Raw genomic sequence first — 24,988 nt, 5'->3', positions numbered from 1 at the left:
AACTTGTCCAAACTTCTCTGTGGTGCGGTAATCAGAGTTCCCCAGGCTTGGCCACTGAAGGGTCCCTGTACCACACTCTCCTTCCTGGTATGGAGTTTCTGTCTGCTGCCCTGGCCCTGGGGGAGGGGTGTGGTGAGGGTGCTGCTGAGTCACCGCCTGGGCATCTGGGCCTGCACCACAGGGTGAGTCACCTCGGACTGGGGGGAGTACTGGGAGGAGGTTGGGAGCTGGGGGGAGGGCAAGAAGCTGCTGGACATCTGGAGGGGGGAGGGGATCTGGGCCTGCAGGAAGGGCGGAGCCCAGACTGGATTGGGGATAGACCAAGAGCAGCAGGTGAGGTGGGCCTGGGAGGGGGCAGCTTTCTAAGGGTGATCCCAGATTGCTTCAATCCCTCCCTCCCTCCCTCCCTCCTTCTCTCTCTCTCTCTCTCTCTCTCTCACACACACACACAGAGACACTTTCACACACACAAACACACACTTTCACATATAGGCTTGTGAAGTCCCAGCGTGTGCCTGCAGCCTGTGACACGTGAATGAGCTCTGACTCACAGGCATGTCATGAGAACAAGGCCTGGTATGAGTCTCCAAGTCCCACGAACAACGGCTCCCTCCCCTCACCCTGGGCGTAGGCTGCCCCTACCCAATGACACTTCCCAACCCCCTTTGGCCTGGGTAGGCCCAGAGGTTGCCTCTGAGCCTAGAGCCCTCCTCCAGCTGATCTCACCTGGTCCCCTCCCCATCCCTGAGAGGGAGGGGACCAGGTGAGAGGGGAAGGGGTTGGCTGGAGGCCAGGTTTGGCAGGATCAGGTTAGGGCAGGTTCGGTTTCCTGAAAACGCCACGTCGAGGGGCAGTGAGGCCAGCCTATAAATCCCTGCTCTGAGCACCTTGCCCTTTGCTTTCCTTCGAGTCTCTCTCTGCAGTCTGGTCTGGTGAGTACCTCTGTAGTGCTGAGGGCTGGGTGGGGAGGACCCCTACGGGTCTCTGCCTCTGTCCCTTTGTCCTGATCTCTTTCCTATAGTTTTCTTTTTCTGGCTTCCTCGGTAGATCAGCCAGGGACCTCTTTGCATCTCTCCCATTGTGGGAATGGGGGTGGGGGGTGGGGTGGGGGGTGGGGGGGTGGGGGGAGTGGTGGTGGTTCTTCTGTGAAGTGTCAGTTTGATTTTTACTTCCCCAGTTCCTCTGGGAGGTCTCAGTTTAGGGGTGATTCTGAGGCCCTCTCTTGGATTTTAGTCTGGGGGCCCCCTGTGGGTCTCTCAGTCTAGGTGTCTTAGTCTAGAGGCCCTTCTTGGAGGTCTAGGCCTAGGAGTATGAGGGGTGTGTATGTGGGTGCTTTAACAGGAATCCTGAATTTTGTTTGTTTTACTATTATTATTATTTTTTGCAAAGTTCTAGATTCTAGCCGGAGTAAGCAGCAAAAGCCAGGAATCTCAAGTGTGTGGGCGCGCTGGGGTCTGCCCTGAATAGCAGCATAGCTCTGCCCGCTACAGCTTCCTGTCTTTTCCTGCCCCGTTGCCTGCAGGCTGGCAGGATTGGCCCCGGGGTTTTCTTGCCTCCCTTCCCAGCTCCTCTGGCCTCATCCTGGGATCTGCCTAACCCTCGTGGGCTGGTCCGAGCATTTTCAGAGTCAGGGCCTTCGGAAAGGTGACCTCTGAGGTCTGTCCTGTGTCTCCAGATTCTACCCTTGTGTCTGCCCTGATCCCAGGGCAATGGACATTTAATTTCTTTAATTCCAAACCCAATAGTATCCTCCCTGATGGGGAGGGTGTTTATGCCCTGTCTGCAAAGATCCAGCACCCCAATATGAAAGGAGACATTCCCTACCCTCTAAGAGCACCTAGTCTGAGGGAGACACCATTTCCGCCTAAGGGAGCTTCCACTTATTTTAATTAAAAGAAAATTTAAAAATATGTTTTTTTTTTTAAAATTATTTCAGAGAGGAAGGGAGAGGGAGAGAGAGACACTTCCATGATGAGAGAGAATCATCGATTGGCTGCCTCCTGCACACCCCCTACAGGGGATCGAGCCCACACCCAGGCATGTGCCCTTGACCGAGAATTGAACCGTGAACTCCTGGTTCATGGGAGCTGAGCCAGGCTAGATTTTTTAAATTTTTTAAAGCATGTGTTTATTTAATTTATGTATCTTTTTATCTTTATTGTTGAGAATATTACAGATATCCCTCTCTCCCCGCTCCCATTACCCGTCTCCACCAGTTCCGCTCAGTCTCCAGGCCTTCCCCACCCTATCGTCTGTGTCCATGGGCAATGCACACATGCATGTAAATTCTTTGGTTAATCTCCTCCCGGCTGCTACCCCCCACCCCCTGCGCACCTTCCCTCTGGATTCATCACTGTGTTCTATGTTTCCATGCCTCTGGTTCTATTTTATTCATCAGTTTATTTTGTTCATTAGATCCCAGGGAGAGCGACATCCTTTGGCCTTAGGAGCCCCATCTGAGGACAGAACCAGCTCCTCAGGGAACCTTGTACCCTTAGGCTGTAGCCATGGTTACTGTCCTAGTCCAGTGAACCCCCATTAACTAGCTCACGGATACACCTGTCACCCCAGTGTTGGCACAGAGTCCACTGGCCTGAGAAGGAGCCAAATGGGACTCTGATCACCCTGTCATTTCCCTTCCCACAGACACTCAAAGGGGGGAGCCCTGCCCTCAGGGTATGTCCCAAGGGTGATCAGAGGAGACATGAGGCTCTGCCCTTGGTGACTTCCAAACACAGGGGAAGGTTTAGCATCTGCCCTCAGTGTGAGGTAGAGGTGTGGTCCCTGCCCAAGGAGCCACAATCTGAGGGGGAGAGGCAGCCCCTGCCTTCCCATCCAGAGAGGGATTTGGAGAGGTAGTTTGGGGCACGAGGGCAGAAGTGGGTCCTGTAGGCTGGGCTGAGGCGTCTCCAACACCTGTTGCTACTTTAGCCCCAGATCCAAGATGGCCAGTTCTCTGGAGCAGGCATTGGCTGTGATGGTCGCTACCTTCCACAAGTACTCTGGCAAGGAGGGTGACAAGTTCAAGCTGAGTAAGGGGGAGATGAAGGAACTTCTGCACAAGGAGCTGCCCAGCTTTGTCGGGGTAAGTGGGGCTGGCCGAGGGCGGGAGGCTCCTGGTGTGTGAGTGTAGAGGCACCGGTTAAATCTATTCTCCCTTCCTCCGGGGTGCCTGCTGATGCAGACACCGGGGTGGGGCCCTTCATGATCTCACTGAAGTGTGAGTGAGGCCCAGGTGTGAGAGCCCTCTTATGGCTGTTCCCTGTAGCTTTCCAGAGAATGGATGTGCTATCAGTGCCTTCAAAGTCCATCTGTTCAACCCCCTCGTTGGCGAGTTGAACAAACCAGAGCCCAGAGAGGGCAAGTGCCTGGCCCAAGATCACACTGATCTTTCTCTCTCTCTTTTTTAATATTTATATGCCAAACTGAGGTATGTTGGGGAGAAAGGTCCAGTTAAGACATGCACCTTGAGACATTTGCAGAGAAATGCAGTCAACTTTCCCTTTGCCCCTCGCCCTCCCCATACCAGCTACTGGATAGTCCCAAAGTCAGGTCTCAGGCTCTGAACCTATGAAGCAGGTCCTTCTTTCCTTTAAATACTTTTTGGGGTCAAACTTTTAAAATTTGATTTCATTTTGGCTGGCATTAAAAAGAGCTTGCTTTTTCTGAATTCACCTTGCTGGTGATGGAGAGTGGCTCCAATAGCTCTAGTTTCTTCGTCAGCAAAACAGGGCTTATGATGACCATCTGGCCTGGCTCCTGTGGGGAGTAGAGCTGATCCTGTACTTGGGGGTTGCCTGGCGTGCTCCCCGTTCCCAGCAGGGAGAGCTGAAGACTCCCACCAATGAGCATCCATCTGTTCTCCCTCATGGGCCTCTTAGTAGTTCCCAGGGACTCTGCCCACCACTTACTGCTGCCCAGTTCGAAGGGACAGCTGGGCTGTGAGTGTGTGTTTGGGGTGGAGGTGGGGTAGAGAGCGGCCTGGCGATGACTCCATTCTCTCTTGCTTTCAGGATAAGGTAGATGAGGAGGGCCTGAAGAAGCTGATGGGCTCCCTGGATGAGAACAGTGACCAGGAGGTGGACTTCCAGGAGTATGCTGTTTTTCTGGCCATTGTCACTATGATGTGCAACGATTTCTTCCAGGGCTTCCCAGCCAGGCCCTGAAGCAGAGCTCTCAGCTCCCAGCCATGAGTCTCCTGGGCCCAGGAGGACTTCCCATCCTTTGTAGTTTTGTACTCAATAAACCTGTGTTTGTCTGTTGATAATAGTGTAATTGCTCAGAGGTGCTCCGTAACCTGGCGGGCAATGTTGAAATCTGAGGGCCTCCTAGATCTCCTTTCTGGGCCCTGACTCTCCATCTAGAAGTCTCTCCAAGGCCAGAGCTGTGCCGTAGGTACCACACTTTGGGGTTTCAAATACCAGTAAAAATTTAGAAATTGAGATAGTTTGCTAACATTAAAAAAAATTGATTTTAGAGATAAAGAAGGGGGGAGGCAGAGAGAGAGAGCGAGAGAGAGAGAGAGAGAGAGAGAGAGAAACATTAACATTGGTGTGAGATAGAAACATTGATGGCTTGCTTCTGGTTTGGGAATCAAACCCACCACCTTTTGGTGCATGGGAAGATGCTCCTACCAACTGAGCCATCTGGCTAGGGCCATTTGCTAATATATATATATTTTTCCAAATAAAGATATTAAAAAAGGCAAATCCCATCCACCATCACTATCATTTCACAAAAAAATTCCACCAAAGAAGGAAAGATACAGCCCTAGCCGGTTTGGCTTAGTGACTAGAGTGTCAGCCTGGGGACCAAAGAGTCCCCGGTTTGATTTCAGTCAAGGGCATGCATGTACCTTGGTTGCAGGCTCCTCCCTGGCCCGGGCCCTGGTTTCTCTCACATTGATGTTTCTGTCTGTCTTTCCTTCTCAATGGAAAAATATCCTTGAGTGAGTATTAACAAAAAAAACCCAAGCAAACAAAAAACAAATAAACAAAAAAGCTGTTCTGATGATCTATTTCTGCATAACAAACCACCTCAACACTTGGTGAATTAAAAAGTAAATTCATTATCTCTCAAGGTTCTGTGAGTAGGACTGGGGTTAGTTGATGGGGTTTCTCCTTGGGATCTCTCGTGCAGTTGCAGATGAAAGTTGGGGCTGGAGTCACCTGAAAGTTCAAATGAGCCCGGCCAGAGTGGCAGTAGGTTGAGTGTCTTCCTGTGCACTGACAAGTTGCCAGTTCGAGTCCCTGTTAGGGCACATGCCTGGGTTGTAGGTCAATCCCTAAACAGGGTGCATACAGAAGGCAATTATTGTCTCTCTCTCTCTCTCTCTCTCTTCCTCTGTTGAAGCATGTCCTTGGGTGAGAATTTAAAAAAAAACAACAACATTAAAAAGCAAAAGGAAGTTCAAATGAACTCAACTTCCAAGGTTGCTCACTCAGTATACCTGGCAATTGATGCTGGCTGTCAGCCAGGTGCTAAGCTAGGACTGTCATCTGGAACACCTTCCCATGACCTCTCTCCATGTGGCTTGGGCTTCTCAGAACTTGGTTCTGAGAGGGAGTGTCTCCAAAGTGAGCATCCCAAGAAGCCCAAATAGGAGCTGCCAGGCTTCTTAAGATTTAACTGAGAAATCCCAGAACATCACTTCTGCTGCATTCTATTGATCAGGAAGTCATTAAGGCTGGCTCATATTCAAGGGAAGGAGAATTAGGCTCCATCTGTTAAGGTGAAATTGACAGCAACTCTCTTGGAGACTATATGTCATAGTCTGTCTTCCAGCAATCACAGTTCACAGTTCATTCCATATGCAAAATGAACTCACCAGCATCTCATCCCATTAAGGCAGCAACTTGAAGCCCAGGATCTTGTTATCTAAGTCAGGTCGAGATATGAATGAGGCTTCTCAGGGGCAGTTCCTCCAGTACAGCTTTTCAAGAATATTTCCCCTTGACCGGAGAATCTGTGAACAGCACATTCAATGTACAAAGGAGAGACAGAGATAGGTAACTACAATAAACTCCTATTCAAAAAGGGGTGGTGGTGGATTGGAGGCACAGAGTGTTTATTGATCTATAGCAATTCTGAAGTTGAGTCAAACATGTCACCAGATTCTTGATTATGGTTTAGCTCTTCTCCCTATAAATGGTTCTTGGGTCTACCCTCTAAGCTCTTTGTTTTATTTTCTTTTTTCTTTTTTATTTTTTTAAATATATTTTATTGAATTTTTACAGAGAGGAAGGGAGAGAGATAGAGAGTTAGAAACATCGATGAGAGAGAAACATCAATCAACTGCCTCCTGCACATCTCCCACTGGGGATGTGCTGGCAACCCAGGTACATGCCCTTGACCGGAATCGAACCTGGGACCCTTGAGTCCGCAGGCCGACGCTCTATCCACTGAGCCAAACCGGTTTCGGCATGTTTTATTTTCTGAGCTTTTTGTTTTTCATCAGAAATGTCTGTTTGCTTCTTGCCCATAGAAAGTTTAAGACTCAAAGATTCTTTTTGTTTTGAGGTGTCTCTGTCTCTTTCAGTCCAAGATGGTACAATTCTTTTAAAAATGTTGTAGGCTTTCTATGTATTAACTTACTAGAGGTCCGGTGTATGAAATTCGTGCATGGGTGGGGTCCCTAGGCCTGGCCGGGGATCAGGACTGATCAGGTTCCCTGCCTTCCCGCCTCCCCACCTCCCTGCCTCCTCCTTCCCTCGTTCGCCGCCACCCATCCCCTGGTTCCCTGTTCCAGCCCGGGGGCCAGGGGGTGGGGGGGAGGAACAAGGAGGTTGGCTGGCAGGCCCCATCAGCAATCGGAGCCCCAGGGCTGGGGGCAGCTCCTGCATTGAGTGTCTTCCCCCTGGTGGTCAGTGTACATCATAGTGACCGGTTGTCCCATCATAGCGGTTGCTTAGGCTTTTATATATGTATATGAATTGCAGAGAACTGGACTAATAATAGTGGCTTTACTTGTCCTACATAGTAAGAAGTCTGGGTAGGCAGTTCAGGATTGGTTCAGGGGCCCCAAGATCCCAGAGATCCTGTCTGACACCAAGTGTCTTTTTATTTTTTGCCCTAATCTATAGCATATATGCTTTCCCTCTCATGCTTGTTGGGTTATGATCACAATATGGCTGCTCTACCTCCAGGTCTCACCATCCATGTTCCAAGCTGGAAGACAGAGAAAAGGTTAGGTGAAAACGATTTTCTCCTTTGCCTTTTTATTTTGCAAGAAGTACTCTCCCCAGGTATTTCCACCGACATCTCTTTGGCCTCAACTATGTAATATGACTAGCCCTCGCTGCAACCAAGTATTTTTAGCTCAACATGTTCACACTTTGAAAAAATAAAAGAATTTTTAGAATAAGGAAAGAGGGAATGAAAAGTAGACAAGCATAGACAATATTTTCCTGAATTGTTTTCTTACTTCCCTGGGAAACGCTGCTGCTTGGGAACCACTTACAGAGGAGCTCAGACTAGCGCTCCCCAGGGATGGAGAGGAGCTGAGTGAGACAGTTCCGGGACAACTTGCTTGTCCTCAGCTTACTGTTCTGCCTCAGCTGCATGCCTGGGGCTGGTGAGGCAAGGCCAGGCAGACTCTAGCAATAAAAAGCGAGAAGCCCACTTTGCTAATATCCTGTAGGAAAGGGAGCCGGTGAATATAGGTCAGGGAATCATGATCATGGCAATTAACATTTTCACAGCCGTTCTCAAAGCTCCGTTGGTGCACATTGTCATTTCAGCTTCCTGGTAACCCCGGGAGGAGCTATCATTAGGCCCTTTCACAGATGCGGAAACCAAGAGGGAAGAGCACCTGCCACTCATGGAGCACTCCCTCTGGTAAGGCTTTGTGCTGCGCCTGCTCCAACACCATCTCATTGACTCCTCGGCAATTGGATGAGAGATGTGCCATGAGTTTCTGCACTTCAGAGAGGGCCTGGGAGAGGTTAAGTAAGGAGCAGGGCTGGAACTTGACCCGGGTCTCTAAGAAAAGGTCTCAAAAAACCCCACAAAAAACCAACCCTCCCCAAAACAACCCCCCAAACCCAAAAAAACAGAAAAGGTCTCACTCCTATGTGACATGGCGGTGGCCATCTGGGCCTTCGTCCCCTCCCCACTGCCATCTTTAAAGCCTTGGCTTTGTGTCAGGTGAAGGGGACCCTGGGTGAGCTGAGTCCAGATGCTCTGGATCAATGGAGAACTAGGCCACTCGGTGGCATTATTATAGTCTAATCGTTTACCATGGATCCAAGCCTCTGTTGGGGCTCAGATCCAGGTTCTGGGGGACACTGGCCTCAGCTGCCTGGGGATGAATGGGGCTAATTTCTTTTCCTCCTGCACATGTGACAATCTAATACTTTCTTAGCTGATCTCAACAATCTTCCCTTGCCGTGTCCCTCCTCGCACATCTCTGTGCCGAGGCAGAGAGCACTCAGGGAGGGTCTGGAAAATGGCACTGCTCACAGAACCGTTGGCCAGGTTCTCTCTCACTTCCCACTGGGATTGTGATTGGGGGGAGAGCACCAGGAATACATATCTCATCTCCCTTCAGGTCTGACTGTCACTTTGGCTTTTGGTCTTTTGAGTGAACCCCTGGCAGCCTACTGGCCCTCCAAGAAAAGAGAGACAAGGCAAAGGTGGGTTCTGAGACAGGGGAGTGACTGAAATAGGGCTTTCCATGCTTCTGTCTTCAGATCACTTATCTCCCCACCAGCTCACTGCTCCTATCTGGAAAATGGGCACAACTGGGCATTGACTTGGCAGTCAAAAGGGGTAGTAGGTCTAAGCCCCACAGAACTAGACCTGACCTTCAGGGGGCAAGGCATTTTCCTGGGGGCCTTTATAAGGCAATGGTGGTGATAATGGGGGACAGAGACAATGAGAAATGGGGAGAGGGTCAGTGCTTTAAGAAGCCTTGCCAGGCCAGATAGCGTCTGCTCTCACCCCTCACACTCTCATGCTGCTTCTGTGGGGAGCATCTCAGCTCACATTTATGCCCTTACCATGTGCTAGGCTACTTATCTATGAACTTTGTGTATATTAACTCATTTTAGCCCCACAGCAATCCCATGAAATGGTTACCATTATTATCCTCCATCACTGACAGACGAGGAAAACGAGGCCGAGGGTGGGGTAAGGGGGTGACCTGCTTCTGGAAGGTGGCTGGTGGCAAAGCCAGGATATCATAGATGAGAATAAGTGCTTGACCTAGAACTGAGTTAATTGCTGGCCCACTCTGGCTTCCATGTCTATGCCCTAATCCCTATAATCTCTTGCCTATAAAACAGGGCTGTCTGGTGTGGCTCAGTTGGTTGGAGGGTTGTTCCATGTACCGAAGGGCTGAGGGTTCGATTCCCTGTCAGGATACATACCCAGGTTTCGGGTTCAATTCCCAGTCGGGGCATGTACTGGAGGCAACCTATTGACGTTTCTCACATCAAAGCTCCTCTCTCTCTTTTTCCTTCTCCCCTCCTCTCTCTCTAAAGTCAATAAAAACATATCCTCAGGTGAGGACTGAAAACACACACACACACCAACAGGGCCAGTCACAGCCCACCCTTTCCTTCCCATTGCTCACTCCCCTCACCCATAGGGGCTGAGTCCTCAAGGAGACGATAGCACAGGCAAGGTTCGGGTGCTGGGGGCCTAAGGTGAGCTCAGGATACGAGTGTTTCTCTGGCTACCACCACGAGCACTAGGGCTTCTTCCGAGGCCTGGGAGATGACCTCTCCCCGCCTCCCACACTCTTCTGGGCCTTGGGTTCTCTTTCTGTGAAATGGGAAGGGGTCTCTCAGGCTCAGGGATGAGGGGGGAATGGGGAAGGGATATGAAGCGTGGGGAGGAAGGAACTTTCCTCTACCTTCTAGGTTCTTCCAGCTGACATGAGACAGGTGAGCACCAACAACAAAACTAGCCATGCACGGAAAAGTCATATACATGAGAAAGTCAGAGGCCCCACATACATGAGAGGTTCAGGGACGGAAAGTTAAAACGAGGTGTGGATGACATTCTGAGCTAAGGATGAGGTCAGGAGCCTGGGGCTTCATAAGGGAGGGTTATTGGCAGGATGATGAGCAGAGCAGGTGTTCAGTAATTAGATGTTTACCCTGCTATACAGGTAGGTCATACAAGTCATTTCTGGAGATAAAACTCTTATTATGGACAAAGCCCCTAATTTAAATTCTTTAAGGGAGAGGCAAACGTTTCTTGTGAACCCACAGGGTCTCGATTCAAAATAATTCACATGCCCCAGTGGCACATGTTGGGAGACCCGTTCTGACCCCCTTTGCGGGGGATTTCCATTTCTGGTGATATGGTCATCGGTGCCTGCTCCAGCTTAAAACAACAAAAAGGGGCTGCATGGAATGATAATAAAAAAATCTTTTTCAAGTATTTAAGCGCTGACAAGGCAGTAAGGAATGAAGAAATAAAAATCTAAGTGAAAACAGACTCCAGGAAGCCGGCCGGGCCTCTTGTTCCCTGAAGGCGCTGGCCAAACTGGGCCAAAACAACCTTTGGTTTTGATGGTTTGTGGAGTGAAGGAGACAGAGATAAAGCACAGGCCTCCCTCCAGGAGCGGAGACAAGGGAGGCACCCCTCCATCATGCTGGGGCTCTAGCGAGCCAGGGGGCTACGTGTTTCAGCTAAAAGCCAGAGGAAATCCACCCCACCTCATGGGTCTGGCGACGAGGTGGTGCTGAATGGAGCTGGGGAAGACAGGAAATAGGCTCAAGGAGCTCTAGCCGCAGGCAGCCCACGCAGGAGTCTGCAGTCCACAGTCACTCACAGCGCTCTGGCTCTGGACGTGTGTGTGTGTGTGTGTGTGTGTGTGTGTGTGTGTGCGCGCGCGCCCATGCAGGCGCGAGAACTCAGCCTGCACTGCTGCAAGTGGCCCTGTGAGCAACACCCCTTCCTCCTGTGCCTCATCTGTAGGGGTTCAGAATGAGTATCCCCACAATGGGCCACCCTGGCATGTGGATTATTTGAGCTGAAGACAACCGAGGTTCAAAAGTCTCAGGAAGAGCTTTCTCGTCCCTTTTAGCCGCCTAAAAGAATTTAGACAAAGGGCCTGGCCAGGAAGAGCATTATCAGCAGAAGGACCTGCGAAGAATGCGGGCTAGATTGGGAGAGGAGACTCCGTAGGGCGAGGAGACAGAGTCCTCTCTGTGTCCCATTCTCTCTTTCTGACCCACCAGCTATTTGTTTTTCCATCTCCATGTGTATTGTCTTTCTCGCCTTTGAAGTCTGAGAGTCCCACTTGCCTGACCTCCTGTACAAAATTAAATTTTTTCTCCTGCTAATCTGTCTTATGTTAATTTGATTACTAGACCAGCCAAAGGGCCTAGAAGGGTAAAATAAAAAAATTTTCCTCCCTGACACATCCTACAGATGTTCTTTCCAAACTCAAAGCAATCTGGAGATGGGGGGGTGGGGGGGGGCGGGGGAGACGGGGGGATGTGGGGAAGGGGTATCCCATACCTTCATCTTCTCACCTATAAATGAAGGTGAGATGCTCCGAGATCTCCTCTGGGACAGGGGTCCTCTGGGTGACAAACTTCCTCCAGGCTGGAGTGTCTTCCCACTTGGTATTCTGTGGTGCCTGTTCAGAGGGAAGAATAGGGGATGGATGTGCTGGACAAGCCCAGCCTGTCTCCTCCAACAACAGGAGATGGGCTGGAGGCTGTCCCCAGTTCCCAGCTCTGGGGTAGGGCAGAGGGGGAATGAAGGTGGGTGGTGTCTGAGGCCCAGACGGGGCCTTTGATGTGTGCATGGATAGGTGGGTGGATGGGCCTGTAATAGGGGCTGCTAGGGAAGGAGGCAGGGGAGCCCCCAAGGGCACCCTCAGCTTGACCCACTTGGGCTCCCCTGTAATTGCTTCCTTCCTTGGCAGACTACAAATAGGGGTGTGCGGCCTATAGGCTCCTACAGTGGAAACACCAGCACCAGCGGTAAGTGCCAGCTGAGTCCTGCTCTGCATCGGGCGTGGGGTAGCTCGGGGTCTGTCTTCTGGCCCGGGGTCCTGGATTGGGGCTGGCGGGACCACCAGAGCAGGGTCTCATGAGGTGCGGGAAGTCAGGGTTAGTGGACTCGGGGTTTCCCTGTACAGTGAAGGGCTGTTGGGAAGTTTGGGTCAGGGGGTGTGCAGAGCTGAGGTCTGGCCTTGGGGTGGGGACATTCAGCTAAAAGCACTGGTGCTACCCTCAGTGAGCTCCCTCCTCCTGCCTTCTTTCCTACCAATGGGTTGAGACAGGCCAGGCTTCGTGGGGAAGAGAGGATTCCCTCCAGTTTCCAGGCACCAAGCTTCTGGAAAAACAGGGGTGGCGCCAGGCAGGCTGGCAGAAGCCCAGAAGGGCAGCCCAGCACCCCTGAGGTTCCCTTTTCCCTGGGACCATAGGCTTTTCCTCTCCTGGGAACCCAGACACTCCAATCCTGGGCTGTCTCAAAGAGTTGGACCTTTGGGGGTGCATAACCCCATCACCCCCTTCCTCCACCCCCCCCACAGCCACACATCATGTGCTGGCCATTGGCACCATAGGGCCCAGCAGAGGGGGAGTCATTAGGGGGAGAGGCTTGGCACTGGCTCTCTAGTGTTGCAAGACTCCTGTCCCCCGGGGGAACCAGGGGTGAGTCATTGGGCTCACATGGAAACAACACTTGCCTTCCTGGCTGCCTTATGGTTTCACCAGCCTGGAGGTGCACCCCAGAGGGCAGTGAAAGGGGCCAGTGGAATTTCGGAGGCGGGGTGCGGGCGGGGGGTGGGGGGGGAATTCCAGGAAGGGCTTTCCTTTAAAAAAATCTATATATCTATGTATCTATCTATGTATCTATCTATCTATGTATCTATCTATCTATCTATCAAGAAAGGAAGGGAGAGGGAGGGAGAAACATCAATGATGAGGGACAAGCATTGATTGGCTGCCTCCTGCATGCCCCACACTGGGGATTGAGTCCAGCACCCGGGCATGTACCCTTCACCAGGGCCCCTTCAGTCCATAGGCTGATGCTCTATCCACTGAGCCAAACCGGCTAGGGCAGGGCTTCCCTTTTAACAGAACAAGGTACCCCTATGCAGAGCCTTCTGTCTCAAGACCCCTATGAGCCAGGAGGACGGCCTCAGATGGGGACGATTAAAGATAGGTAAACACCTGAGCCGGCTTCCTGTTTAGGCCTGTGAGTAAGATTGACCCCACTTTACAGATTAGGCACCTGAGATCCAAACAGGCAAATGGCTCATCCAGGGTGAGAGGCAGAGAGGATCTCAGAAGCATTTCCTTTGGATGCAGCTTCCCTGAGTCAGGGAGGAGGGATGGAGAGGGATGGTGAGGCGATGGGGGTCCCTCTCAGAGTCCACCCTTCCTAAGAACACCCAGCTTCCCCAAGGGCTGGAGGACAGGGAGCACGGGCAGGGTCTCTTTGAGCAAGTTTCCACGGAAGCTCTGGGGTCTTGAAGGGGAAGAGGCTTCTAGGGCCAAGGGCTGTATGTCCTCGGGTGGAGCCAAGTGGGATGAGTCCTTCTGGGTGTCCAGAATGCGAATAGTTGAAGAGAACCAGGAAGTCGGTAGGGAGTTCCTGTGGGGTTTGCCGAGATGCTGGGGAAATGAGACCTCTGTTGGGGGCGCACAGTAGGTGGCACTGGTGTGGTCAGGAGGGCTGCTTAGAGAAGGAGGGCTTGTGGGGCGAGAAGCCTGGCGGAGATGAAGACAGGTCTGGAAGCAGTCATGGAAGCCTGGAGGGCCGAGTGCAGGGCGGTGACCTAGGCCTCTGCTTCTTCTGTGACAGTGAGGATGGCTCGGCCTCTGGAGCAGGCGGTGGCTGCCATCGTGTGCACCTTCCAGGAATATGCGGGGCGCTGCGGGGACAAGCACAAGCTCTGCCAGGCAGAGCTCAAGGAGCTGCTGCAGAAGGAGCTGCCCACCTGGTTGCCGGTGAGCGCTTCGGGGAAGCACCGCCTGGACGAGCTCTGAGCATCGGACAGCAAGAGGGCAGGGAGGCTAGACCGGGGGAGGGGGTGCCGGGAGGGAACTGACATGACAGGAATCTGTTTCCTCATCACACCGGCTGCTGGGAGGGTGGAGTGGGCACTGTGAAGAACGCCTAACACACAGAGGCACTCAGCAACCCCAGCGGGGGCTCAGTAAATGGCGGAGAAGGAGGGTTTGGGAGGGGCATTGGGATGGGGCGTTCTCAGGGCAGGTGGGCTGAGATTGGCTCTCAGAAGGGCTGTGGGTTGGAATGGGATCATCCAGGAGTTGGGGGAGGGAAGCAGTGTGTGTGTGTGTGTGTGTGTGTGTGTGTGTGCAAGGTGTTTTGCCCTCTTGACCTGCCCCCCATCAACCCCACCCATCCCCCCACAGACGGAGTTGCGGGAGTGCGACTACAATAAATTCATGAGTCTCCTGGACACCAACAAGGATTGCGAGGTGGACTTTGTGGAGTATGTGCGCTCGCTTGCCTGCCTCTGCACCTACTGCCATGACTACTTCAAGGACTGTCCCCCGGAGCCCCCCTGCTCCCAGTAGCCTCTGCTCCAGCGCTGCCCCCGAAGGTCTGCTCCCATCTGCTCCATCTCTGCGCTGAGGTGGCCCTGGGCATGACCTCCACACACTCCTCCCCTCTCTCCTGCACCCTCTCCATCAGGAGACCCCTAGCGTTGCCCCTGATAGCTTAACCCATTTTGCTCACGGTGGGGGGCACATGAAGGGACCTGTCCCAGGACCACAGCGGGTGATATGTAGAGCAGCCACCCGCTGCCTCCCCACAGAGGCCCCAGCTGGGCGGAGGTGGGGATCTGCTCTGAGGCTGTCCAGGCCCGGCGGAGTGTGTGCATGAATGAAACCACAACAGGAACAGGCCTGCTTAACTCCTAATAAAGAACTGGTGTCGCTTGGCTTGGTTTGGTTCTTTTAAGAGGACAGCGAGGGCCTTAGGGCAGAATCCATTGACGTCCTTGCTCCTCTCTGGCTTTTTCCATTGAACAGGAGGCCGAGGGCAGTTTCAGACCCTGCAGAAACAAAATCGTCTCCACCGTCCCGCAGAAGGGAGTGGGGATCTACACAAGGATGATGTTCAAGGGAGGCTCGGGAAGGGGGGTCTCTCTCCCCCTTGGGCTATTGAAGAGGGCGAGAGGGCAGCTGAAGTCCCGATGGATCTCAGTCCTCAGGACAGGATGTTCTGAGTGAGGGTGGAGCTGGGGGGTGGGGCTGGTTTGTTCCCTGCCTGGGGCTGTGGGAGCCCAGAGAGCAGCACTAATGGGATTAGGGTGCCAGAGGTCCGATTAGGGTGTTGTCCAAGGCAGGGAGGGCTTCCTTGCATTGGAGGGGGAGGGGAGACCTTGAGGCAGACCCCATCCCTGAAGTCACAGCCACCTGAGGGTCTTAACCCCCCACTTGTGGCCCTCACTTAATCCCTGAATTCATACCTCTCTCTGAGGGGCTAACCGTGACCCTTCACGCCATCTCTTTGTGCCATTTCACCTCTAATTTGCCACCCCATTCTTCATTCCTGACACCCACCCAGCTCTAAACTCTCCTCCTGAGGCCCTCCCCGCCCACCTGCTCCTGGTGCCTTCAGTCCATCCCTGAACTCCCAGGCCTGACTCCCCCTCCCTAGTCCATCACTACCTCTCCCAGGACCCTTCTCCATGGAGAAGCTTGGGTGGTCCCAGCACCTCCTTTGGGTGTTAGCCTGTCCCTTCTCCCAGACCTCTAGGTCCTGCCTGGGGTCTCACTCAGCGTAGCAGAGAGTCCTTTGGGGAGGGGAGAAAGACAGAGTGAGCTGTCCCAAGCTCTGAGCCTGGGGTCTCCTCCCTGAGTTCCTGGGTAGTCACATATTCAGGGCAATTTCCCAGGCGCCACCCACCACACCTGTATCCCCTTTCCTAGCTGCTGGATGGGACCACCTGCTCCCTGTCCCCCACGCCCCTGGCATAGACTGCCCCTTCCTCCAGGTCCCTAAAACTCAGGCCGTGTACACGGGGAGGGGTGGGGGGCTGGGGGGGGGGGACGGGGGGGGGGGTGTACCCACCTCACTGAGGCCCCTTGCCCGTGCTCACTGGGGCTCTCGCATTGTCTATCTTTGGCTCCTCAGGGCAGGGAGTGGTGCTTTCAGGCTGGGCTATTGGAGGGGGCCCTGGCTCGCACCACATTGGCCCAGGCGGGAGGGCTGACACCCTCTCTCCCCCATCCTGCATGGGCAGGGCCTGGCCGGGGTATAAATAGGCCAGACCGCTGGGCTCTCCCCACTCTTCCTGTCTCCCCAAACTTCTCTCTTCAGTGCTTCCCCTCTCTTCAACTGGTGAGTTGTGGTTACCTGACTGGCATGCAAGGGATGTCAGGCTGAGGCTCGGGGCCGGAACCAGGGAGGCTGGTGGGGCCCAGCTGTGCTAAATGGGTGCATATATGAGATTCCAAGGTGGAGGCTCGGGGGTGGGACGCGTGTGTGAGCGCCTGTACATGTGCAAGAGAAGGAAAACAAAGAGAAAGGTGGCCGGGTTGGAGCGATAGTATGTTTTATTGCCGTGGTATGCTTGGTGTGCGTGTGACCTGTGGGTGTGTACATTGGCTTATGTTTGCTGGCTGGCACAAGCCTGTGTGTGCATGCTCTGGGGTGGGAAGCAAAATGAAGGCAAAAGGCAACCCTGGGCTTTTGTCTGGCAGTGTCCCTGAGCCTCTGCCCAGCACCCAGCAGCCCAGCCCAAGGGAGCGTGGCCTCCCCTGCATCCCTGCCCCTGCCACTTCACTCTGCCCCTCCCTATGCTAGACCGCTGGTGTTTTCCGCTACAGACTCCTGGGCAGGCCTCCAGCAGCCTCGCCCAACACAGGGAGGGAGAAGAATGAGCTGGGCGGGCTGCTGAGGGCTGAGCTGTGGGACTGAATGGACGCAGTGAGGCCCTGGGAGCTTGCTGCCTAAAGTTCAGAGTCTGCGCAGTGGGCCCTGCAAGCGATTGCCGCCCAAGCTCCATTTCCCACTGTGCACACCCTCCGCGCCAGGAGCTGAGCCCCACCTTTCTGGGCTTCCCTCGTGGTGGGCGTGGTGGGCGTGGTGGGCGCAGAATGTCACCCAGTGCTCCTTGAGTTGATGGGAGTGGGGTGGGGCATTCTAATCACATGGCTGGGGAAGGGTGGGGGAAATAAGGGTGCCTCTGTGACCCCCGCCCCCAGATCTCGACCGCCACCATGACGTCCCCCCTGGAAAAGGCCCTGGATGCGATGGTGTCCACCTTCCACAAGTACTCCGGCAAGGAGGGTGACAAGTTCAAGCTCAACAAGTCTGAGCTAAAGGAGCTGCTGACCCGGGAGCTACCCAGCTTCTTGGGGGTGAGTGACTACTGCCTGGGAGTGAGTCCCCCTCTGGGGCGTTCCCCACAGGGGAGGGGTTAGGGCCCGGGAGGCACCAGTCTTTCTGCAGAGCAGTGGCTCCCACACTGGCATCTGTCACCGGCTGGGGCAGCTCACTCTGGCTGCCTGGGTTGGAATTAGAATGAGCACTCATCACCACTCACATCCTGGCGCCCAGCACAAAGGTGGCTGAGAATGAGCAGGTAGGTTACCGGCCAGATAACGGGCCAGGGGCTTTATGCAACTTAATTGAAGTGCAGCAACTAAAACGCTGAGAGAGGCTAAGGAACGTCCCCAGGTAGTCAGTGTGCAAAGCTGAGATCGATGGACCAGGACGGCCCACCATCACGCCAGTAAAAACAATTTTTGGTCGCTTCTCGGCCTTTTGGCTAAGATCAAGTGTAGTATCTGTTCTTATCAGTTTAATACCTGATACGTCCTCTATCCGAGGACAATATATTAAATGGATTTTTGGAGCAGGGAGTTGGAATAGGAGCTTGCTCCGTCCACTCCACGCATTGACCCGGTATTGCAGTACTTCTGGTGCACCAAAAACAACAACAAACCAAAAAAAAAAAAAAAAACCCCAAGAAAAACAAACAAACAAACAAACAATTTCTGAGTTTCTATTAGGCTTTTAGATGTGAAGACACAGTTATGGAGACACTCACACACCTATTTCCCCTGGTCAGTCACAGCTCCCATCCGTATCAAACTTGATGCAGTTTATCTATGGCTTTCATGACCATTGTCTACTTGGATTCTTAAAAAGTCCTTAGGGGAAGACGTGGTCCTCTTTTCCAGTTGCATCCTGGCACTCAGATTTCCTCACCTGCGGGTAACCCACCCCCAGCCGAGCTTAGCCGTGAGGGTCGGAGTTCCAAAGCTGGCCCCCCAGGAGTGTTGTGCCCTCCTAAGCCCCACCTGCAGGTGGAAACCTGGTCTAGTCACGGCTCTGTCCCCTGGTCCGCTGGTGTCTACCTGTAGCCTCTTCCCCCCGCAGAAAAAGACAGATGAAGCAGCATTGCAGAAGCTGATGAGCAATTTGGACAACAACAAGGACAACGAGGTGGACTTCCAGGAGTACTCTGTCTTCCTCGCCTGCATCGCCATGATGTGCAACGACTTTTTCGAGGGCTTCCCCGACAAGCAACCCCGGAAGAAATGAGGGCTCCTCAGATGCGGTGGGGGCCTGCCTGCTAGGGTCTTCCCTGTGCGCCGTGGGCACAAAGCCTCACCCTGGCTCCTCCAGACATGTGTAGGATGCTGAGCAAATTCAATAAAGATTATTGGAAACTATGAGGCTGATGTTCTGAAAGATGGGCATGGGGTGGGGGCTGAGGAATATGGGGGGACATGGGGGATGGGGAGCACGGGGAGTTGAGCTGCCGTTTTATGGAGGGAAGACTAATGGAGGTGAGGGAGGTGAGGGAGGGATGTGGTGCGACTGTGTGTGTGTGTGTGTGTGTGTGTGTGTGTGTGTGACAGAGTTGACTCTGATGGGACCAAAGGCAGATAAAGGGGCCCCCAGAGGCTTAGAATGTCTCAGCTGTGGGATCTTAGCTAGGGCACTCACCCCTCCCGTCTCTCCAACAGTGTCTCTGTCAGGACCTCTAACTGAGGCTGGGTTGGGTTGAAGGTCACATCTGCTCCTGGTTGGTGTCTGGAATGGAATTTGTGTGCCGGGGGTGGTGAGGGCGGGGGTGGGGGGGGGAGGTGGAAGGGGGCACGGGGAGGTGGGGGAATGGGCTGAGTCATGTGGAGGCCAGTGGAGGAGGCTGGTGTGGGATGTGGAGAAGGGCTGAGTCCTGACAATACTTACAGCCCAGGCCCTGTCCTGCCACCCCCTTCCCTCGCATGGCCTAAACCCTCAGGGATGGATGAGTCCTTCCTGGACATGGTCAGATCAGAGAGGCAGTGTGGAGGGAAGCCAGGCCGTGGGCAACAGCCCGAAAATATTATTCTTTTCTAACCTCTGTCTCTGTCCCAAAGGCCCAGCAGCTTCTTCCTGCTTGCTCTGTACTCTGCACAGATTCACCTGTTGCCTCTTTCCTCTTGCAAGGGGAAGTGGTTTTCAAGGCTGAGTCACAGGAACTCCAGCTGCCCCTCTCCTTGGGTGGATGCCACTGTGCTGGTGGCCGAGAGGGCCCCATCCAATGCAACCTCTGAACCTAGCTCTCAGAATGATCCTGGATATTTTATTATTTATTTTTTAAAGGCCGAACCGGTTTGGCTCAGTGGATAGAGCGTCGGCCTGCGGACTCAAGGGTCCCAGGTTTGATTCCGGTCAAGGGCATGTACCTTGGTTGCAGGCACATCCCTACTGGGGGGCGTAAAGGAGACAGCTGATCGATGTCTCTCTCATCGATGTTTCTAACTCTCTATCCCTCTCCCTTCTTCTCTGTAAAAATTCAATAAAATATATTTAAAAAAATATTTTTATTGGTTTCAGGGACATTAGGGGACCCAGGTCAGAGTCTCCGGGGACAGGCCTGGGAGAAATTCCCTCTGCCAATCTCACCTTCCTATTTCCAAACAGAGGGGACGTGACAGGCTCACTGAGCCCACGGTGGCATGCACATCTTCAGCCCCTAATAACATGAGATCCGTTATTAGTGGGAATCATGTTCCTTCAGAGGAGGACAAAGGACTTCAGAAGGGATGTGTGGAGGACAGTGGCTGGAGTGGGAGCAAGGGAGACAGGGGGAAATGACCATAATTTTGAAGACAAAATTCCAGACATATGATCTGATAAATAAAATTGAGGTTTACAATATCAAGCATGGTGTTGCTTTTCCTTAGGGTAAAGGCCTGTGGCTACAGCCTCCAGTGGGTGGGACTGAGTTTAGCTTTCCAGGTCACACCTGGGTGGGATGGGGACCTTTAAGAAACAGCTGAGTTAAAAAAAAAAAAGAAAAAGAAGAAAGAAACAGCTGAGTAGAGGGCAGGTCCAGAAGCAGGGAGGGTTTGGTCTCTTGATCTTTCAAGCTTTCCCCTTTTCTTCTCAGCACATTGTGTTTTTCTCTCAAGTTTCAGAAGAATGGGGTAGATGACTCAGATATTCCCTCAGAGTGTGACTATAGAGACTTTGGTAGAACTTTGGTCCACAAAAAAATTTGCCTCTTCCTCCTTCTCTCTCTGCCCTCTGCCCTGCCCAAGTCTGCCCATCATCCTGGGGGGTGCCTGCCTCTCCAACCTCCTTCTGCTTCACTCTCCACTTCAGAAACTCCTGTTGCTAGGCAACCAGTCCCTACTGCCTCTCTAGCCTTGCCAGCTAGGGGTGGGGGTGGGGTGGGGGTGGAGTGGGGCCAGCAGGGAGGAGCCAGGCAAGTTAGGGTGGGGCTGCATCAGCTATAGGTGCTAAGCCCCTAACTTGGTTCTGTTCTCAGACTTGGATTGTTGATGGTAGAATATTAAGGCAACTCTCCCTGACCCCCTACCCGATTCATTATTGCACCTGGAACCTGCTCCCCACCATTGAAACCTCTGCCTGATCACCAGGCCCTCCCCTTCCCTGGGTCCCCTCTCAATCCTGATTCTCAGTCTATTCCAAGAGTCTCTGACAATTCTTTCCCTATGAAATTGAGTGAAGGTTAGAAGAAAACATTCATTTGAAAGCCCTTTAAAAACCTTAGACTCCATAGTAGCTAAGGACCTGGATCATGCCTTTGGCAAGAAACATCTTCCTCCACTAGTTCCCATGTCCATATGCTCTTGGTGGGGGTGGGAGGGCCCAAGTGGACAGTGGCCTGGGCTTGGGAGATACCCTGTGTTTAGCCCACACCTTTTGGGTCTTCTTTCTAGGACAGCCTGGCTTTTCTTCTGCCCTGTTGACCCACTAGAATTCTGGGTTTTGGTTGGGAAAACCAAGTTTCTGGGGCTGAAGATGTGCATGCCACCGTGGGCTCAGTGAGCCTGTCGCGTCCCCTCTGTTTGGAAATAGGAAGGTGAGATTGGCAGAGGGAATTTCTCCCAGGCCTGTCCCCGGAGGCTCTGACCTGGGTCTCCTCATGTCCCTGGCCCCTTCTCATTGGCCCTGTCCCTCCCCTGATTTCCTGGGGGTTGGAGAGAGGGAATAAAGGCAGACAGCAGTGGGAGGGAGCCTGCTTCTGCCGTGTGAGCTTTCTGGATTGCTGCGTCCTCGGTGAGTCCTTCCTTCTGATCTCCCTGGTCATCTATGTGGTGAGGCAATAAGGCCAGAGAGTGAGAAGCCGTGGTGACCTTCACCAAGGAAGGCCAGGCCCAATGAGTGGGCATGTGTTCAGGGCAGCTTTCAGCATTTCCTGAGAAGAGGCTCTGGGGGTGGAGGTGGGGATGGAACCGGGTAGGATGTTGCTGCCCTTGCCAGAGGCCCTTGTCTCCACTGCCGTCCTGGCCGAGTCTCCTGGAGGTGGGCAGAAGCTGAGGTTTTGGGGAGGTGGGAGGTGACCGACAGGCCCAGTTCAAGAATCGCTGGGTGGTTTTGGACTGAAGGTGAGAGCCAGCAGCTTCTTCCTGCTTGCTCTGTACTCTGCACAGATTCACCTGCAGCCTCCGCGTTCCTTGGGTGTTGCCTCTTTCCTCTTGCAAGGGGAAGTGGTTTTCAAGGCTGAGTCACAGGAACTCCAGCTGCCCCTTTCCTTGGGTGGATGCCACTGTGCTGGTGGCTGAGAGGGCCCCATCCAATGCAACCTCTGGACCTAGCTCTCAGAATGATCCTGGATATTTTATTATTTATTTTAAAAAAATATTTTTATTGGTTTCAGAGAGGAAGGGAGAGGGAGAGATAGAAACATCAACGATGAGAGAGAGAGTCATCCATAGGCTGCCTCCTGCACGCCCCACACTGGGGACCCAGCCTGCAACCCGGACATGTGCCCGACCAGAATTGAACCATGACCTCCTGGTTCATAGTTTGATGCTCAATAACTGAGCCACACCTGCTGGCGATCCTGGAGATTTTAATAAGCCCATCCCCCTCACTGCCTTGTGGTCAGTCTGCATGTGCAGTCACTGGGCCGGAGGCTGGAGACCGGCTGGACAAGTCTCATCACCTCTGTTCCATTTCCTGTTGAGGCCTGTCGCCCAGTTCCAGCCCCAGCCCCCTCCAACCCCTGGACTCTCTCATTGTCCGGTTCCCCACTCCCATAACGGGACCCTTCCCAATATCCGGAGATTCAGGCAGGCAGGCAAAGGAGGGGAACTGGGTGAGGATTATCTCTGAAAATGAACGCTCAGGCTGGATGGGGCAGGGAGAAAATCCTGACCCCTTATCTGCTCCATCATCTCTCACCATTTCATCTGGGGAGGTCACCTTGTCATCCCTCTGCCTCTAGAACCCCTTTTCAACATCCCCCAAGCAGGTCAGTGTGCAGTCTCCTTTGGGGGCTGGTCACTCTCCCCACTTGGCTGTTCCAAGTGAGCTTTGGGTCTCACTAGAACCTGTCTTGACACATTTGGGTCCACCTGTTGGTGGATTTTGGTCTCCTCATGGATTCCAGTCTCTGGTCCTTGAGGGAGGGGTCTGGGAACTGGGCTTCTGATAGGGGGCAGCAGAAGGTCTGGCTTGTGACCTGCCTCCTCTCTTCCGTCTCCAGAGTTGCACACCATCATGGAGACCCCTCTTGAGAAGGCCCTGACCACTATGGTCAGCACTTTCCACAAATATTCAGGGAGAGAGGGCAGCAAACTGACCCTGAGTCGGAGGGAACTGAAGGAGCTGATCAAGAAGGAGCTGTGTCTTGGTGAGGTAGGTGGCTGTCCCTTCCCCTCCTCCCCAAAGTTCAAGTGCTCCCAGTGGCTACTGTAGGAGGGGAGGGGGAAAAGAGGAAGCACTGATATTACTATCAGGGGGTCCCAGTGGAGGGGGGAGACCCACCTGCCTCTACAGACCCAGAGTGAGGGGACACACACCTAGGCTCAGGGTATTCTAGCCTCAGCCAGGAGCAGGATGGCCACAAGGGACGGAGACCAAGGAAGAGGGTGGACATCTTGGGCCAACAGAACTCTAGACCTCTGTGCTGAGTCAGGCTTCACTGGTAAGAAGGAAGTTTGTGTGAGGGTTTAGAGAATAAAATCAAGGAGCCTTTGATGTTGAGGCCAGGCCCACATAGCTGTGGCAGAGCCTATGTGGGGCATCATTAGGAATGCGGGGGAGGGGGGGGTCCAGGGGTCTAGGTGGGCTGTGCACAGCTCAAGGGCAGAGCCCCCACAGGCAGAGCTCTCAGCTGGTGCTGACATAGGAACCGAAAGGCTCATTCTCTTAGTTTGTGAACAAGACAGAACTGATTCTTTCCAGACACAGATGGTGGAAGGGAGGTGACTGGTGGAGGGGCAGGCCTATGAGGTAGTTATAATATTATTTTACAGTAAAAGAAATAAAAACCGAGGCTCTAGGAATACCCAGTTCGTGAGAGGCTGAGCTGGCATCCCAGGCCTGGGTCTCACTCTCCCCTTTTCCTTTAAAATTCAGCCTGGGTGCATCTCCTGTCCCATCCTGACCCCCGGCGGGCCTTCTCAGAGAGAAGCTCCCCTGAGTGTGCCCCTCTGGGCAGGGGACTGAAGCAGATGAGGGTGTCACAGGCCTGCTCTCTGGCCTTCCTGCCCGTTTCTCTGCATCCTGGAGCTAATGAGGGTGGAGGAGGGGCCACCGGTCCAGCAGGGGCTCATTACCGGAGGACTCAGGCCCTGGGGAGGGCCTGGCTATAACAGGAGCCCAGGCTGGGGACAAGGATTGCATCACGGAGAGGCTGTTTCCTTCTGTGCATGTCCCGGTGTCCTGTTCCCGCGGAAAAGCTGGGGCTGCGGGCAGAGGAGAGGGGAGGGCAGGATGTCTGTGTTCTTCCTGTACCACCGGAGGGTGCGGTTCCCCTTCTTTTGCTGGAGCTGGGCGGGCAGGCAGGGGATCAGACAGAGATTATACTGGGCGCCAGGCAGTCGTCCCCACACAGCTGTCCCGCACGTTGTCCCAGCAGGGGAAGGGCACCGTGGCTTCTCAGCTCCAACACAGAGATGAGGATTCTGGGTCAATCCTCAGCTCTCCCCCAGTCAGAGACGAGGGTCGTGCTCCCTGCCACACTGTCCCCCAGTGTTACTACCGGGTGTTGTGTAAAATCTAGATTATTATTTGTTTGGACAGTGGAAAGTGGTGAGGGGAAGGGAGGCCGGCCTTGCCTTCCTATTGTATTAAGTTCAGGATTCAGGTCCCCACACCCCTGCTTGGTGCCAGGCCCCGTGCTGGGGGGGCGGTGGGAGGGGGGAGAAAGACCGGGGTTTGAGATGCTCAGAGTGTGGCTGATGCAGCAGGGGATCCTCCTGGGGCCACCTTCCCAGGGGATGGGAGGCACCGTGCGGTGGGGTGGGGGGGCGCAGGGCGAGAGGGGTGCTGACCGGTCCCTCTCCCTGGGCCCCCCAAGAAGATGCAGGAGAGCAGCATTGATGACCTGATGAAGAGCCTCGACAAAAACAGCGACCAGGAGATCGACTTCAAGGAGTACTCGGTGTTCCTGACCACACTGTGCATGGCCTATAACGACTTCTTCCTGGAGGACCGCAAGTGACGGCTCAGCCCCGCCCAGCCTCCGCAGCGCCTCTCACGGCGCCCTGTGCCCTCTCTCCCTCCCTCCCCGATGCACCCGCGTCAGCTGTCCCGTCCAGCAGAGGAAATAAAGATTTGC

The 24,988-nt window shown here is 53.6% G+C and overlaps 4 protein-coding genes and 1 non-coding gene across 8 annotated transcripts; all 5 read left to right on the top strand.

Moving 5' to 3' along the window:
* The first annotated feature begins 823 nt into the window (after positions 1–823).
* S100A2 (S100 calcium binding protein A2) lies at positions 824–4,267 on the top strand. Its single transcript, XM_070397505.1, has 3 exons — positions 824–932; positions 2,932–3,085; positions 4,014–4,267. The coding sequence occupies exons 2-3, from the start codon at positions 2,945–2,947 to the stop codon at positions 4,164–4,166; spliced, it is 294 nt and encodes a 97-aa protein (XP_070253606.1). The 5' UTR covers positions 824–932; positions 2,932–2,944; the 3' UTR covers positions 4,167–4,267.
* Positions 4,268–7,657: 3,390 nt separating this feature from the next.
* On the top strand, positions 7,658–14,884 carry S100A3 (S100 calcium binding protein A3). Of its 2 annotated transcripts, none has more exons than XM_070397502.1 (3): positions 7,658–7,836; positions 13,777–13,922; positions 14,352–14,884. In XM_070397502.1, the coding sequence occupies exons 1-3, from the start codon at positions 7,785–7,787 to the stop codon at positions 14,514–14,516; spliced, it is 363 nt and encodes a 120-aa protein (XP_070253603.1). In that variant the 5' UTR covers positions 7,658–7,784; the 3' UTR covers positions 14,517–14,884. The 2 variants fall into 2 exon arrangements, with proteins under 2 accessions (XP_070253603.1, XP_070253604.1); XM_070397503.1 differs by lacking the exon at positions 7,658–7,836 and adding an exon at positions 13,261–13,316.
* A 1,300-nt stretch (positions 14,885–16,184) lies between these two features.
* Positions 16,185–18,632, top strand: S100A4 (S100 calcium binding protein A4). The gene is made up of 3 exons (XM_070397504.1): positions 16,185–16,290; positions 17,157–17,312; positions 18,337–18,632. Exons 2-3 carry the CDS (start codon positions 17,172–17,174, stop codon positions 18,499–18,501), a joined length of 306 nt encoding a protein of 101 aa, XP_070253605.1. The 5' UTR covers positions 16,185–16,290; positions 17,157–17,171; the 3' UTR covers positions 18,502–18,632.
* Positions 17,703–17,887, top strand: LOC138996508 (U2 spliceosomal RNA). The gene has a single exon (XR_011468795.1). It is a non-coding gene; the product is annotated as a U2 spliceosomal RNA (small nuclear RNA).
* A 2,566-nt stretch (positions 18,633–21,198) lies between the features above and the next one.
* On the top strand, positions 21,199–24,988 carry S100A5 (S100 calcium binding protein A5). Of its 3 annotated transcripts, none has more exons than XM_070396555.1 (3): positions 21,199–21,280; positions 22,910–23,061; positions 24,728–24,988. In XM_070396555.1, the coding sequence occupies exons 2-3, from the start codon at positions 22,924–22,926 to the stop codon at positions 24,869–24,871; spliced, it is 282 nt and encodes a 93-aa protein (XP_070252656.1). In that variant the 5' UTR covers positions 21,199–21,280; positions 22,910–22,923; the 3' UTR covers positions 24,872–24,988. The 3 variants fall into 3 exon arrangements, with proteins under 3 accessions (XP_070252656.1, XP_070252657.1, XP_070252655.1); XM_070396556.1 differs by lacking the exon at positions 21,199–21,280 and adding an exon at positions 21,368–21,477 and having other exon boundaries at positions 24,731–24,988; XM_070396554.1 differs by lacking the exon at positions 21,199–21,280 and adding an exon at positions 21,369–21,477.

This window comes from Myotis yumanensis, unplaced genomic scaffold, assembly GCF_028538775.1.
Source record: "Myotis yumanensis isolate MYYU_CA2020_CCGP unplaced genomic scaffold, mMyoYum1.0.hap1 SCAF_17, whole genome shotgun sequence".
Taxonomy (NCBI): Eukaryota; Metazoa; Chordata; class Mammalia; order Chiroptera; family Vespertilionidae; genus Myotis; species Myotis yumanensis.
This window is presented reverse-complemented; position numbering and strand designations above follow the sequence as displayed.